Source organism: Mustela lutreola, chromosome 17 (genome assembly GCF_030435805.1).
Source record: "Mustela lutreola isolate mMusLut2 chromosome 17, mMusLut2.pri, whole genome shotgun sequence".
Classification (NCBI taxonomy): Eukaryota; Metazoa; Chordata; class Mammalia; order Carnivora; family Mustelidae; genus Mustela; species Mustela lutreola.
The window spans coordinates 13,149,302-13,163,897 of NC_081306.1; the positions used below are offsets into that span (position 1 = coordinate 13,149,302).

At 44.5% G+C, this 14,596-nt stretch overlaps 1 protein-coding gene across 2 annotated transcripts in view; it reads right to left on the bottom strand.

Annotated features, from left to right (window-relative positions):
- SHISA9 (shisa family member 9) overlaps positions 1-14,596 on the bottom strand; it is a 276,206-nt gene that overhangs the window by 28,269 nt on the left and 233,341 nt on the right. For both annotated transcript variants that reach the window (XM_059154951.1, XM_059154950.1), the window contains exon 3: positions 786-941. In XM_059154951.1, the coding sequence (XP_059010934.1) occupies positions 786-941 (156 nt within the window). The remainder of the gene's footprint in view (positions 1-785; positions 942-14,596) is intronic.

Consider the following 14,596-nt stretch of genomic DNA (forward strand, 5'->3'; position numbering starts at 1 on the left):
CAATTAAAAACCCATAGGCTGCTTGATCTGGGGCAAATGAAATTAGACCCCTTGAGGCTCAGTCTACGAATCTGAAAATTGGGATAATAACTGTACCCTCCTCTTTGGACCCCTGTGAGAAGATGCGGTGGGATGTATAAAAGGCCCAGGGCAATGTCTGGCACTTTGATAAGAGCCCAGTTAGCCCAAGAGCCAGGCAACACACCCCATCCTGAAGCGTGGAAGCTGCCTGAGGTGGGGGCGTGCAGCTATCGACATCTCAGAGATGGGGTGACTGTGGGGGGCGGGGGTGACCCACTAGAGGCCAATGCATTTGGAGACTCAGTGTCCTGGATTCTCTAAGGATTCAGGAGGGCAGACAGTGGATGACGAAGGGGCTGGGCTGTTGGTCAGACGCAAAGAGCCTCCAGGCCCTCCTCCCAGGGAAACAACCCCCACATGTGTCCCTCACTCACCCACCCTGCCCCACGTGGCACGGTAGGACTTGATCCAGTCAGAGAGGAAGCAGCCCAGGGCCTCTGCTTCCCGGCAATCTGGGCCCCAGGTAGAGAGACCCAGAACACGTGTGAGCGAGACAGACAGAGAGGGAGAGAGAGAGAGAAAAGAGACAGAAATTTATGGTGAGAGTGGCAGAGACAGAGAGAGACACAGATTTTGAGAGAGAAGAAGAGAAAGAAAAGGAGAAGTAGGAAGAAAAAAAAAAAGACAGGATGAGAAAAAAAGCAGTCGGAGGAAAAGTGGAAAAAAAGCACAGAAAAGGAGAGGAGAAACAGAATAGGACTCACCGACCGCCTTCAAGGAGGCATACTTGTTGAGCTCTTTGCCCGGGGGCTGCTGCTCGTAGGGGTTGGAGATCTGGCCCAGGCTGGGGTACGAATGGGGATGGCCCATCTGCTGGAGCAAAGGCGAGGTGGGCACTGCGTTGTTCATCTGGGTCGTGTCTGCAAGTGAAGAGAAAGCAGGGCATGGTCACAGGTGGAGCCGGACCTTGTACGCATGCCCACCATCGCCGGGTCCCCAACTGCCCACCCTCTGGGGACACAAGAGGCAGAGCAGCAACGGGCTCCAGGACCCTCCCTAGAAAGCAGCTGAGCCTGGATGGGCTAAGGGCAAATATATATATATGTGTATATATAACTAACTTCAATAATAACCAAGGAAATGTAAGTCGGAGAGTGAGAATGAGAAGCCATTCCTTTGCCAAGAGATGGGCAAATGTTACAAGGATGTGGGAAACAGGCCGTCTCCTAACCTCACGCCGGTGCCCAGTTTGCCACATTTGCAGAAAGGAAGGTAGCAGTGGGTCTGGAAACGGAAAGTGAGTGTGTACTTGGACCAAACGATACTGCTTCTGGGGACGGAGCCTACAGAAATAGTGTCAGAATACATAGATATTTGTTCAGAGATGGTTTTCGCACCGTTGTCGATAAAGAGTGACCAAAGAGCACAGGCAGAGGAACAAACTCGACTCCGTAAAGATGGTAATTCTTCAATAAATTAATGTACGTCCGTATTACATACACAATGTACATTCATACGATGGGATATTCTGCAGCTGCTAGGGGGAAAAATGTGTTTAAAAATGAATTAACTCGGGGCGTCTGGGTGGCTCAGTGGGTTAAAGCCTCTGCCTTCAGCTCGGGTCATGATCCCAGGGTCCTGGGATCGAGCCCCGCATTGGGCTCTCTGCTCAACGGGGAGCCTGCTTCCTCCTCTCTCTCTCTCTGCCTGCCTCTCTGCCTACTTGTGATCTCTGTCAAATAAATAAATAAAATCTTAAAAAAAAATGAATTAACTCTAGGGGTGCCTCGGTGGCTCAGTCCGTTGAACCGCAGACTTTTGATTGTGGCTTAGGTCGTGATTTCGTGGTCGTGGGATCGAGCCCTCTGCCAGCTCCTCACTCAGCAGGGAGTCTGCTTCTCTCTCTCTCTCAAGTTAATTAATTAATTAATTATTTTTAAAAAATTAGTTAACTCTATATATGCCAACCTGGCTAGTTTTGGGGGGTCCTTTTGCTAAGGGAGAAAAAGCAAATGTGAAAGTAATGCATCTTTGTTAAAGAAGAGGAAATCTATTGCTTGCATGGTGAGATTTGCAAAAACAGAAAAAGAAATAAGCCAAGACACACGAACCAAGTACTGGCTACTTAGAGGGAACTGGATTCGTGGGGAGAGAGGTTCAAGACGTCTACTGGGAGACAAGAGTCTCAGAGCTGAGATCCAGAAATCTAGATGTGTTTATACTTGTGGGTGGAGGTGGAGGGCGCTGGGGAGGTGCTCAGGTCAGAGAGAAGGCCATGGCTACAAGCCCTGAAATTGGAGGCGATGCAGAGTTAGGAGTCCAGGGCGCCCCTCACGTGGCTGCAGAGCGGGAGTGTGAGTCAAGTGGAAGCAGAAGGGGCTGGACAGGCTGGCACGGCCCAGGCTGCCTTGGGAAGGGTTTCCCCATCACCCCAACAGCAGTGGGATGGGCGGAGTGAAGGGGAGAGTGAGGCAAGGTGGAGTCCAGATGAGGCGATTATGGCTCAGTGTCAGGCAGGAAATACAGGTTCTCGCCAGCTTCATGAAGCACTCGGCCAGATCCAGAGAAACATGGCAGTGGGTGCTGGTGCTGTCTTGAGAGATCTCTGTTACTGACCATGCGCGCCCGTTCCCCAGCTGCTATGTTGGCTGTGCACAGCTCCCAGCTGCCCCCCAACACCCAGGAAGTTATTCTGGGGAACCACTGCCCTGGCTTTAGTGTCTTTCATGCACCTCACCCTCAACACCTGGGGTGGTCAGCCAGCAGAGACTGGGTGACCCTAGTACACACAGCACTCAGACCAGCCTTCTGCCTCAAGGTCGGGATGCTTTATGAGGTAATGGATGCTCTAGAGCTCCCAGGGATTAGAATAAACAACGTTCTTTCGTAAAGTGCCGGACTGTAAATGGTTCAGTCTTTACAGGCCACACAGTCTTGTTACAAACACTCAACTCTGCCCTTGCAGCAAGAAAGCGCAGACATGATGTCAATGAGCGGGTGTGGCTGTGTACCAATAAAACTTTATTTATAAAAACAGGTGGCTGCTAGTTTTAGTCCAAGGGACATAATTTTTTTTTTTAAGGATTAAAATTTATTTTTTAAGTATTTTTTAAAATTTTTTATAAACATATAATGTATTTTTATCCCCAGGGGTACAGGTCTGTGAATCGCCAGGCTTACACACTTCACAGCACTCACCAAAGCACATACCCTCCCCAATGTCCATAACCCCACCCCCCTCTCCAACCCCTCTCTCCCCGGCAATCCTCAGTTTGTTTTGTGAGATTAAGAGTCACTTATGGTTTGTCTCCCTCCCAATCCATAATTTGACCACCCCCAGTCCAGATTTTATCTGAGATGGAGACCCCATCCTTGAGCAGCTCCTTTATCTTTCCTGTTTTGTTTCCAACTTGAAAGGGGCGTGTGTGTGCGTCTACATCTGTGTGTCTGTGTGTGTCTGTTGCACTCCCTCAGTCTCATACACCTGACCCCCTCCTTCAAGTGCTGCTTCTACACAACCCAATCCATGACAGATACGGAGTATGTCTGGCTTTAGAAACCAATACACCCATATGGAAAGAGGCAGGGAGACTACAGCTAAGACACAGAGATAAGAAGAGCACTTCTATTACTGCACATGCACATAAGACCACTGCACAGTGGCCGGGTTACCAAACATATGCCACAAAACCCAGCCTCTGGCCAACATGGGAGGAAGGAGGTGTATCCTTCTGCAATGATAGCTTCTTGGCTGAGAATCAGCAGGGCACCAGGAAGGCCCAAGATTAATGAAATCATGGAAAAGGTGTTGCATAAGGTAGAACTTTTGCTAAAGCATGGACCCCAAGATCCTCTGACATGTTCCCCTCCAGAACAATCTGCTGGGGAGGTCTGTCTGCTCTCTCTGGGCATGTTACGCCAGACATGTTTTATGCCCAAATGCTGGTCCAGCTGGAGCAGTTACCCTAAGTTCTCACTGTGTGCTGGTTCTGTGGTTTTGTTTTGTTTTTCACAATCTCTTTTTCTCTGGACAGGTACTAGCTGTGTGTGTTCAGAGCGAGTACATCCTCTGGCACAGCGCACCAGGCGCATCTGAGTCACGTGATGAACCGCCCATCATGGCGACTATCTTAGTCTAGGTTTTCCCAGAAGTCATTGAGATAAGGACTCAAACAGGAGCAAATCTGGGAGGAAAGCTCAAGGGATACTATAGAAAAGGGGTAGGAGAGGAAGACAGGGAAATGAAAGCAGACACAACTTCAGTGAACTAGAGAATAATCCTATTTTGGAATTCCGGTAAATGGTGTTGAATGCCTGTCTCAGAATTCTGTCACCCCATGGGGAAATGAGTCTCTGACTATTTATTTCTACACCAATTCCCATCAGGCATCAGATGACAGCTGCTTCTGGAGGACAGTAAGGCCTTAGCACTTGCAACCCTCCATGTTCCGGGGGGCAGAGTGTGCTCTGGCACCACAGAAATTCTTATTGAGACGTGTAAGAGCTGGTATTTGGAAATCAGGCCAGTAACTCACGCCTCTGGCCACTTTAAGTGAGCATGGGATCCAAATTGGACAAATCACGATGCCTCCTTCTTCTTAGACTGGAAGCAGGCACATGGTCTAGGTGGGATCAATCAGAATGCTTCCTTGAGTTTTTCTATCTGGTACCTTTGGAGTCAAGGAGCCAGGAGGTCATGGATTCAAGTGAGTTTCAACCTGCCATGTGGAGAAGCTCTTTACTGTGAAGGAATAACGACAACAGGAGAAAAGCAAAGAAGATAGGGAAACCCCTTTCTAATAATCTAGTATGCTTCAAGGTTACTGTCCTTTGCAATGTAGAGTTTGGACTAGTGTAATTATTGTGTGGATTTCCTCAGGGAAATGAAGCTGACCAGAGGGAGGCTGCCCATGTGGCTATAAAAAAAAAAGGCCTGGGGATTATGTCAAGATGTTAAAGGCATTGCTCCTGGGTATTCTACAGAGATTTAGAAGAAATTTCAATTGGCCTCAGTAGTACATTGGGAATGCCCAAAGACATTCATAAGCTAATTTACTAATGTCTTTATGGCAAGTCCTGTTTTTTTCACCCCTGGAAGTAAATCCCAAACACGAGCCTTGTCTAGTTAAAGAGCTGACTTCTGTCAAACCCACCCTTTCTCCCAAATCCTTGCTCCCTTAATCCTAGATCCCACCCACTAGGCTCAAATTTCGTTTCCAGGCCTGCCAGGGGACATGTTAAACACTTCATTAAAGAAAATAAAAAAATCTGTACCGATGTTCCTCATCTCTTGGGACAGTCCTTTATATTATTCAACAGAATACTTAATACGCTATTATAAAGTATTTGCTTCTGGATGATTTCTCCCAAGTCCTGAGCTACCTCAAGGGCAGTGAGTAGTTAGTTAATATAAGTAGGCCTGACCAAGATGGCTTACCAAAGGAATCCCTCACAAAAGAAGAGATGGGACTGCCCCGAAGTCACATTCCTGCTCTCATAAGCAGCGCCACAGGAAGCAAATTTCCGGCCGTTTTAGAGAGCCATTTTGTGTTCGCTTCCAGACATCGAATATTCGCAAATATTGAAATCCAGTCTCAGGGCAGCAATCAAGAATTATTAAACAGACATTTGTGACTGGGTTTTTTAAATGTTATTTTCATTTTACTGAACGAGAAGATGGAGTAGACCTGGCAACCCAGATTCTCTATGAGTTTTGTTCAAATATATCCAGCCAAGGAGGAGAGACCAAAGTCTAGATGGGAAGCCAGCCCAGTTTGGTATCTAAGCAAAACGGAACAATAGGGTGAGGGAAGAGCAAAGAGTGGGTACGATCTGTCCTTGCCAATAGAGGCGAGAAGAAAAATAAGATGGAGAGTATGTAGGTATAAATGTATTTGCATATGTATTTTTATGTGCATATGTATACATACACATATGTATATATTAACTACCTATTTATCTCTCTGTGTATATCATTTAATTTACATAGTCATGGCCATAGAAAGCATTCAGTTGGACCAACACTGTCTTGCCAACACTGTTCTGCTCTCGGCAGGACAGTTTCTCTTGTAGATACACTTTGGTCCCAGAGATATCATACCCACCTTCACCTCTGCGGAAAGGTACTTCTACCCAATGCCACAAGAAAAAGCTTTCCCTGCCTATTATAATTTTGCAACTCATTCTGACTCTTAGAAATAACTAACAAGGACTTGCTGTTCTGGGATGCTGTTTTCCAACAAGAGCCTCGGTCAACAAACAAGAAGTTGATGATGTCCCTGTGCTCTCCTTCCTAAGACAGAAGCAGGGTCTTCTGTATTTAACACTCGTTTTCAAAGAAGAGTGAGATAGAGCTACTCTAATTGGAAGCATCTGGCTGACTTACCCCAGGTAACTGCTGTGCAAGTACCATTATATGTGCTATACCTTAGTCACTAAACAGAAATGAAATAAATGCAATTCAGATAGGGTCAGCTAAGGTAAAAATGCTCAGTTGCAAACACTAGGAGGATGCTGTGGGCTTCTCCGTGTAGAAGAGACAAATAACAACTATCAGAAACTGGACCAATTTGGCTGCTCTTGGATGAAAACCAACAATAGCCAGTCTTTCAAGGCACATCACAGGAAGAACAGCTCAGAAAGGCACAAGATGGTCAAACGGTCCTGTTTTGGAGTGTGTACGCTATGTGCCTGGCTTGGCAAGGAATTTCTCATGCACTGTATCTCTAATTCCTACATCAGCCCTACAAGATAGAGATCTACAGACAATATATCTTTTATTTTTTTTTTAAGATTTTATTTATTTATTTGACAGAGAGAAATCACAAGTAGACGGAGAGGCAGGCAGAGAGAGAGAGAGAGGGAAGCAGGCTCCCTGCTGAGCAGAGAGCCCGATGTGGAACTCGATCCCAGGACCCTAAGATCATGACCTGAGCCGAAGGCAGCGGCTTAACCCACTGAGCCACCCAGGAGCCCCCAATATATCTTTTAAAATAAGGTTTTCACTGTAGGATGGTTTTAGATTGATAAAAACACTACCAAGATGGCACCGAGAGGGGCATCTGGGTGGTGCATTCTGTTGAGCGTTGGATTCTTGGTTTCAGCCCAGGCCATGCTATCAGGATTGGGAGACTGAGCCCCACATGGGGCTCCACGCTCAGCGTGGCATCCGATTGACATTCTTTCTCTCTCTGCTCCTCCCCACCATGCTCGCTCACTCTCTCTCTCTCTCTCTCTCTCCCCCTAAAATAAATAAATAAATAAATAAAAAGATCACATTGAGCGTTCCCACCCCAGACCCAGTTTCCCCTGCTACTGACATCTTGTGTTGTATGGTACAAATAATGAACCACTTTGATAAATTACTATTAACAGAAGTCCACACTGTATTCAGGTTTCCTAAGCTTGGACCTAATGTCCTTTTCCTGTTCCAGAATCTCAACCAACTACCACATTAAACGTAGTCATCATGTTTCCTTAGGTATCTCCTGGTAGTTAGTTTCTTAGACTTTCATTGTTTTTGATGATTTGGACAGTTTTGAGGACCGCAGGCGAGGTATTGTGTAGAGCGGCCCTTGTGTGGAATTTGTCTGATGATTTTCTCATGACTAGACGGAGGTTACGGGTTTGGGGGAGGAGAACTGTAAAGTGACATTCTCATCATCACCCATCAAGGATATACACTATGATGCCTTATCACTGTTGACGCTAACCTTCAACACCTGCCTGAAGTAGTATCTGTCAAGTTTCTCCCACTGTAACGTTACTCTATTTATTTTTTTTACTCTATTTGTTTTTCTCTTTTCATGCCATACTCTTTAAGCCACTTTAAGCAACCCACACTTTAAGAGCAAGGAGTTACGTTCCACCTCTTTGAGGACAGAAATTATTTAGAATTCTTCTTCACAGGAGACTTGTCTCTTTTTCCCTACTTAATTATTCAAAAACTTTCTTATACCAGTGTGGACACATAGACATGAATTTTATCACTTTGGGTTATAAACCAATACTGTTTTATTTTGGGTTTTTGTTGTTGTTGTTGTTCTTGTTTGTTTGCTCAGATTGTTCCAGATTTGGCCATTGGAAACTCTCAGTTGGCTCCTATGGCCCCCTTTCAAGACCTTCCTTGTTCTCTAGCAATACAAGTTGCTGTAGGTTCATCTTGTACATTCCCTGTCCAGTACTAGAATCAGCCATCTCTCCAGGGAGGCTTGGTTGTTTATTTTGTAGAATGGTTTCAGCAACCAAGATCTGGGTGCTGGGTGTGCTCATTGCTTTCTGGTCTCTCTCTGCAGACAGAGTAAGGAAATCATGTGTGTGTACTAACTCATATGTATAGGTGTCTAAAAATATTTATATATTAACCATCTGTATCTACTTTATGCTAAACATGAGTTCATCCTGGTATCTCTAACTGTAATCCATCATCACATGGATCATTCTAGGCCTCCTCTTGCTTACAGGTTAGCTCTCACACCTACAATAAGAAACATGGCTTCTGTTATCCACCAGCTATTGACTCAGGTGTTAAGTCCAGTATACATGTCTAGCAATATCAGAATTATAAACCCATATTCCCATGGGAAACAACTGTAGCAACTACAGCATAGTCTTAAGGACAGTGGAATTTGTTAAATTATTAATGTATTTTTCTCTTTTGTCTAATGACGTACATGATGGCCATGGCATCTACATGTCTGGGTAAGGGTGGGGAATTAGGATTTATAACAGAAGAAACATGCAGAAAAATGATGATGATGATGATATTAATTGATTAATGATAAAGATGGTGAAGACACACTTATATACATAATTCACAAAGGGGTGTTATTAGGTACGAGGCACTCTTCTGTACCTGAACCAATCCAATAATTCATAGAATTTCTATGAGATACTATTATTAAGCCCAGGTTACAGAGGAGGAAATCAAGGCACAAAGATAAAACTTGTTCAAAGTTATAACATTTGCATATGGTAGAAAGACATAGCCTTCTGACTCTAGAATCTGTGCTCTTGGCCACTTCCTTATTGAACCTAAGGGAGTTAAATTCAAATTTCTAACATTCAAAAAATCATTCTGCAGCCTGACAGTGATATAATTTTAAGTCACATGACTGACTTTGGAAAGCATTTTTCCCCCCTCAATTTCTTTCTTTCTACTCTTTTTTTTTTTTTTTTTTTTTAGTTTTTAAAATACAATATTAAATTCTAATATAGTTAAAATTCAGTGTTATATTAGTTTCAGGTGTACAATATAATGATTCAACACTTTCGTACAACACCCAATGCTCATCACAAGTGCACCCCATAATCCCCATCCCATATTTCACATCCTCCTACTCACTTCCCCTCTGATAACCACCAGTGTGTTCTCTATAGTGCAGAGTCTGTTTCTTAGTCTCTCTTTTTTTTCCCCTTTAGTCCTTTCTTGGGGGGATGGGTTGTTTCTTAAATTCCACATAGAAGTGAAATCCTATGATATTTGTCTCTCTCTGGCTGGTTGATTTCACTTAGCATAATACCCTCTACCTCCATCCATGTTGCAAATGGCAAGATTTCATTCTTTTTGATGGCTGAATAATCTTCCATGGTCACTTCGTCTTTATTCATTCATGTAACAGTGAACACTTGGGCTGCCTCCGTAATTCGGCTGCCGTAGATAAAGCTGCTGTAATCATCGGGATACGTGAATCCTTTAGAATTAGTGCATCCCTTTTAAATACGCAAGAGTGTGATTATTGGATCACAGGTAGTTCATTTCTAGCTTTTTGAGGACACCCTCCCCCACGCCCTTCTCTCCATTCTTTAGCATATTGAGGACCGGATTTGGATTTGGCAGGCAAGACCTTCGGAGTTTTTGTCAAGGGTGGACCAGGGAAGCAAAAGGATAGGGAGCCTGCCTCCTCTGATTCTAGGGAAATGAGAAAATGACAAGGAAAGAGAGGAAGAGATGAAGGAAATGTCACTCGACTTTCCCTCATTGGTTGGGAAGAATGAGGGATGAGGGAATGCTGAGGGCAGGGATCCTTCATTTCACTCCTGGGTTTGGAACTCTGGGAGGAACTCAAAAGTAAAGAAGCTCTGAACTGTAAGGTAGCAGCCAGTTAAGACACGAAGTGGGATGACCTCACTACCAGACTTCCTAGTTGACCTTCCTCAGGGAGCCTCATACACCAGGATGGTCTGAGAGCAGGGATCCTGCTAACAGAACCTTTCATTGTCGGGCAGTGGGTTTCACATGGTGGCATGGAGTGTTTCCTTTTACTTTATTCTACTCTCCTTTGTCTCCCAAGCAGATGCTTATCATGGACCAACTCAGACAAAAGTCACAAACTCAGAAAGGCCAAATAGAAAACTACGTTAACCATATTAAGACAGACAGACAGACACACACACACACACACACACACACCCTATTTCTCCAAGTATTACAGTCCTAATTTACACAGAAGGAAATCAAAGCCCAGAGAGGTTGATGTGCTTGCCCAAAGTCACACAACATGTTAGTAACTGTCAGGATTTGATCCCAGGTTTGTCTGATGGCAAAGTGGGTGCTTCTTCCAGTAAGCTGAGCTGCCTCTAGCAAGGACAAGAAGAAACTAGAGGCGCAGCCCTGAACCTTCTCTATGGAAAGAGACTCTTCTGTCTTGAGTATCTTCCTTCTTATAAAATTTCCCCCTCAGACCACTAAACCGCTGGTCAGATCTATGTCTTTTTGTTTCCTTCTTCATACAGAGAACAGAACCTACTGTTATAACCCAGGGAATGAGCAGGACTCCCCTCGAACCCCATCCTGAGAATCCCTTACGGCCTTGTGGACTGCACCTGTGCCCCGATCTCTCTCCATCCTGCTCACGCATCTGTTCCTCCTCATGTATTTGAGTGTCTGCAATGTCCCAGGTATTTTGCTTCGTGGACAAGTCCTAGCTCCTGCACCACCTACTAATTAGAGGAACTCAAAATGTTTTCCCAAAGTTTTTTCAACACCCAAGAGGTTGCCTGGACCAAGAGGCCTTGTTGGTCCTGCCCAGCTTTCTCCTTCATCCGCGCCCTCCCCAACATCCTCTCTGTGCCCCAAAGTACAGTTTTGCAGCCAGAGAGTGGTCCCAGAGCCACAAGCAGCAGCATCTGCCATGACATAATGAAGAAAGAACGGAATTTTGACTCAGTCAGTTCTGGATTCGAATTCTGGTTCTTCTCTTTGCCAATAGAATCTTGGGGGTATGTGAGAACACCTGCCTGAGCCTCAGTCTTCAGTTCTAAAATGGGGACATAGCAGCTTCCTCCGGGAGACCACATGTACACAGTTCAGCACCCCACCCGAAACAGAAGAACCATCAAAAACATTATAGCCAAAGCTTTAGAGGCTCCAATTGTCCAGGAAACAAAGATGACACGATGGGGTAGCCACAAAAAGAGAGCGGTAGGTTTCCATAAGGCTCTCTCTGGACTCGGGATTCTTGGACACATTCCAGATCATTCAGTTGTCTCAGGACAGGACAAAGGGGGAGGAGATGTTTCTGCAGGGGCCAGTAGCACTGGTAATTCTCACAACAACGAAAAAGAGAATGCATGTTCAGAAATCATAGCCGAGCTCTGGCTTTTAGCTCTGTGTTCCTTTCTAGCCTTTCCAAACCTTTGTGCCCAGTATCCTTTTAAAGAGAAAACCTGGAAATTATAGTTTGAAACACCATGTAGATTTTTTCTCTGGCCACAAGCAAGCAAAAAAAAAAAAAAAAAAAAAAATCAAATCCAACTCAAAATTACCCTGAATTTGTCAAAAGAGAACATAGCAGGCCAGGCTTTCACCGAAAAGGTTTATGGAGAAAGAGAATTAAATCCATCTTATTGAATCTTGGTAGCAGAGGGACCAGCAGGGATTTGTAATGGAGGGAAAAATGCACATATATCATCGTAAAACCTCTGGTAAATGAGGCATTTGTGTTACCCATGGGTTTGTATCTCTAAGCATGCAAAATATATATTTTTTTATTTTGACCATTTAGGATGGGGATATTTTAAACTGGAGTTGTTAAATATTTATTTAATGTTCACTTCTGGCCAGTTTTTATGCAGGCTTTGGAGGGGCAGAGATTCATTTCAAGTCTCGGGCTGGACCCCAAGGAGATGATAGTCCAGAATAGGAGGCCGACTAAGAACCATGCTGGGGATGCGGAGAACCCTTAAGACCAGTGAAGTTAGTGGCGTGATACAGCAAAACAGAGTTCCATGACTGCACAAGGGACACAGTACCTCACCCAGTTTTAGAAGGTTGAAGACCTTCTTTATCTACATTCTGAGAAAGAGAGATTATCGAAGACAGTGACAAAGGACCATGTTAAGGGGAAGTAGCATCAATGAGCATGTTCAAGAAACGCCCATTTGTTGGTATCGCTTCTGAAACGGGACATCTCCGAAGTAGGTTAACTCACCACCGAAGGCTCAGCATCATCATTGGGAATATGAAAGGCTGTTTTATGTGCACAGAGGCCATTTCCCCAAAGTCAAGATCATGAACTCATCTACCAGTGCATATCCCCTTGATAGCCCAGTGTGGCCTGATTGTTTCTTTCCTGCCCCATGTCCTCTTCTCCTTCCCCTGCACCCACTTCCCCCCAACTCCATCTATTTAGGACTTTCCCCCTCCTCCATCATGGTTAGACCAGAGAAAGAAAGTAGAATGGTGGTTACCAGGACCTGGGTTGGGGGGCCTGGGTTGGGGGGGGTGGTTTAGGAATAGGGAGCTAGTGTTTAATGGGTAGAGAGTTTCAATTTTGCAAGATGAAAAAAGTTGGGGAAATCAGTTGCACAATAATCAGTTGCACAATAATGTGACTATGTTTAATGTGACTGAATGGTACACTTAGAAATGGTTAAGATAGTGAATTTTGTGTTAGACATTCTTTGCCAAAAATTTGACAAACAAATGTACATAACCAGTGCTTTACCCACACGTCCTTCATTATACCTGAGGCCATTCTGTAAACTAGGTATCATTGTACACAATCTGCAGATGAGAAAAATGAGCCACAAAGAGGCTCTAAACCATGTAGTCAAGGTCACAAACAGTAGAGACCAAGGCAGCTTCATCCAAAACTAATGCTTCTTTCTCTCTACTAGTTGATGAGCTATGACAGAGTCTGGAATAGGATAAAACGAGATACGTCCAAAAACCACTGACCTTAATATTTAGCACGTGTAAGAATCTGTAATATCAAATCTTTCTTCCCATCCTATCTCCACATTTTAAAGACATTCAAGCCCCAATAAAAACAACCTAACCATTTTGATCTTCTGAGAACGCTCCAAGTGATGGAGGTTCATTAAACCAAATCCTTCCTAATTGCAGGTTCAGCAAATTCATTCACTGAATAACACACTTATCAAATAATCCCTATGTGCTATGGTCAATCCTAGATCAGGCATCTTTCTGGGTACGGGGGAAAGAGAAATGGATAAGACCTACTGTTGACTTTGACAAGATCACAGTCCAATGGGCGAGGGTGGGGTGTGGGCAGTAAACGACTTCCCTGTAACATAGGTAATATTGCAAGTACTTAAATGATCTGAGACGGTCTGTTTCAAGATAAAAATTACTATATAGTAACCCCTCCTAAGCCAAATTCTTAAAAAAGGATTAACAAGGTCTAAAAAAGCAAACAAAAAATACCCTTAAAATTACAAAAGGAAATCACTATGAGATATCACTACCCATCTAAAAGAATAGCAAAAACAAACACAAAATCAAAAGTCCCCTGGCAAAGGTGTGAAGCAACAGAAACTCTCATGCATTTGCTCCTAGGAATGTAACATCGTATAACCCCCTTGGAAAAAGATGTGTAGCAATTTCTTTTAAAAGTTAAACACTGGGGGGGGGGGGGGAGGGGCGCCTGGGTGGCTCGGTGGGTTAAGCCGCTGCCTTCGGCTCAGGTCATGATCTCGGGGTCCTGGGATCGAGTCCCGCATCGAGCTCTCTGCTTGGCAGGGAGCCTGCTTCCCTCTCTCTCTCTCTCTCTCTCTGCCTGCCTCTCCATCTGCTTGTGATTTCTCTCTGTCAAATAAATAAATAAAATCTTAAAAAAAAAAAAAGTTAAACACTGGGGACGCCTGGGTGGCTCAGTTGGTTAAGCCGCTGCCTTCAGCTCAGGTCATGATCCCAGGGTCCTGGGATCGAGTCCCTCATCGGGCTCCTTGCTCAGTGGGGAGCCTACTCCTCTCTCTGCCTCTGCCTGACGCTCTGCCTGCTTGTGTTCTCCCTCTCTCTCTCTCTGACAAATAAATAAATAAATAAATAAAATCTTTAAGAAAAAAAAAAAAAGTTAAACACTGGTGAGAGGTTGGGAGGCCCTGGTGGTGGGTATTAAGGAGGGCACATATTGCATGGAGCACTGGGTTTGGTACATAAACAATGAATCTTGGAACACTGAAAAAATAAAATTAAATTTAAAAAAAGAATATTTGAGGGACACCTGGGTGGCTCAGTTGGTTGAGCGGCTGCCTTCGGCTCAGGTCATGATCCCAGCGTCCTGGGATCGAGTCCCATATCGGGCTCCTTACTTGGCGGGGAGCCTGCTTC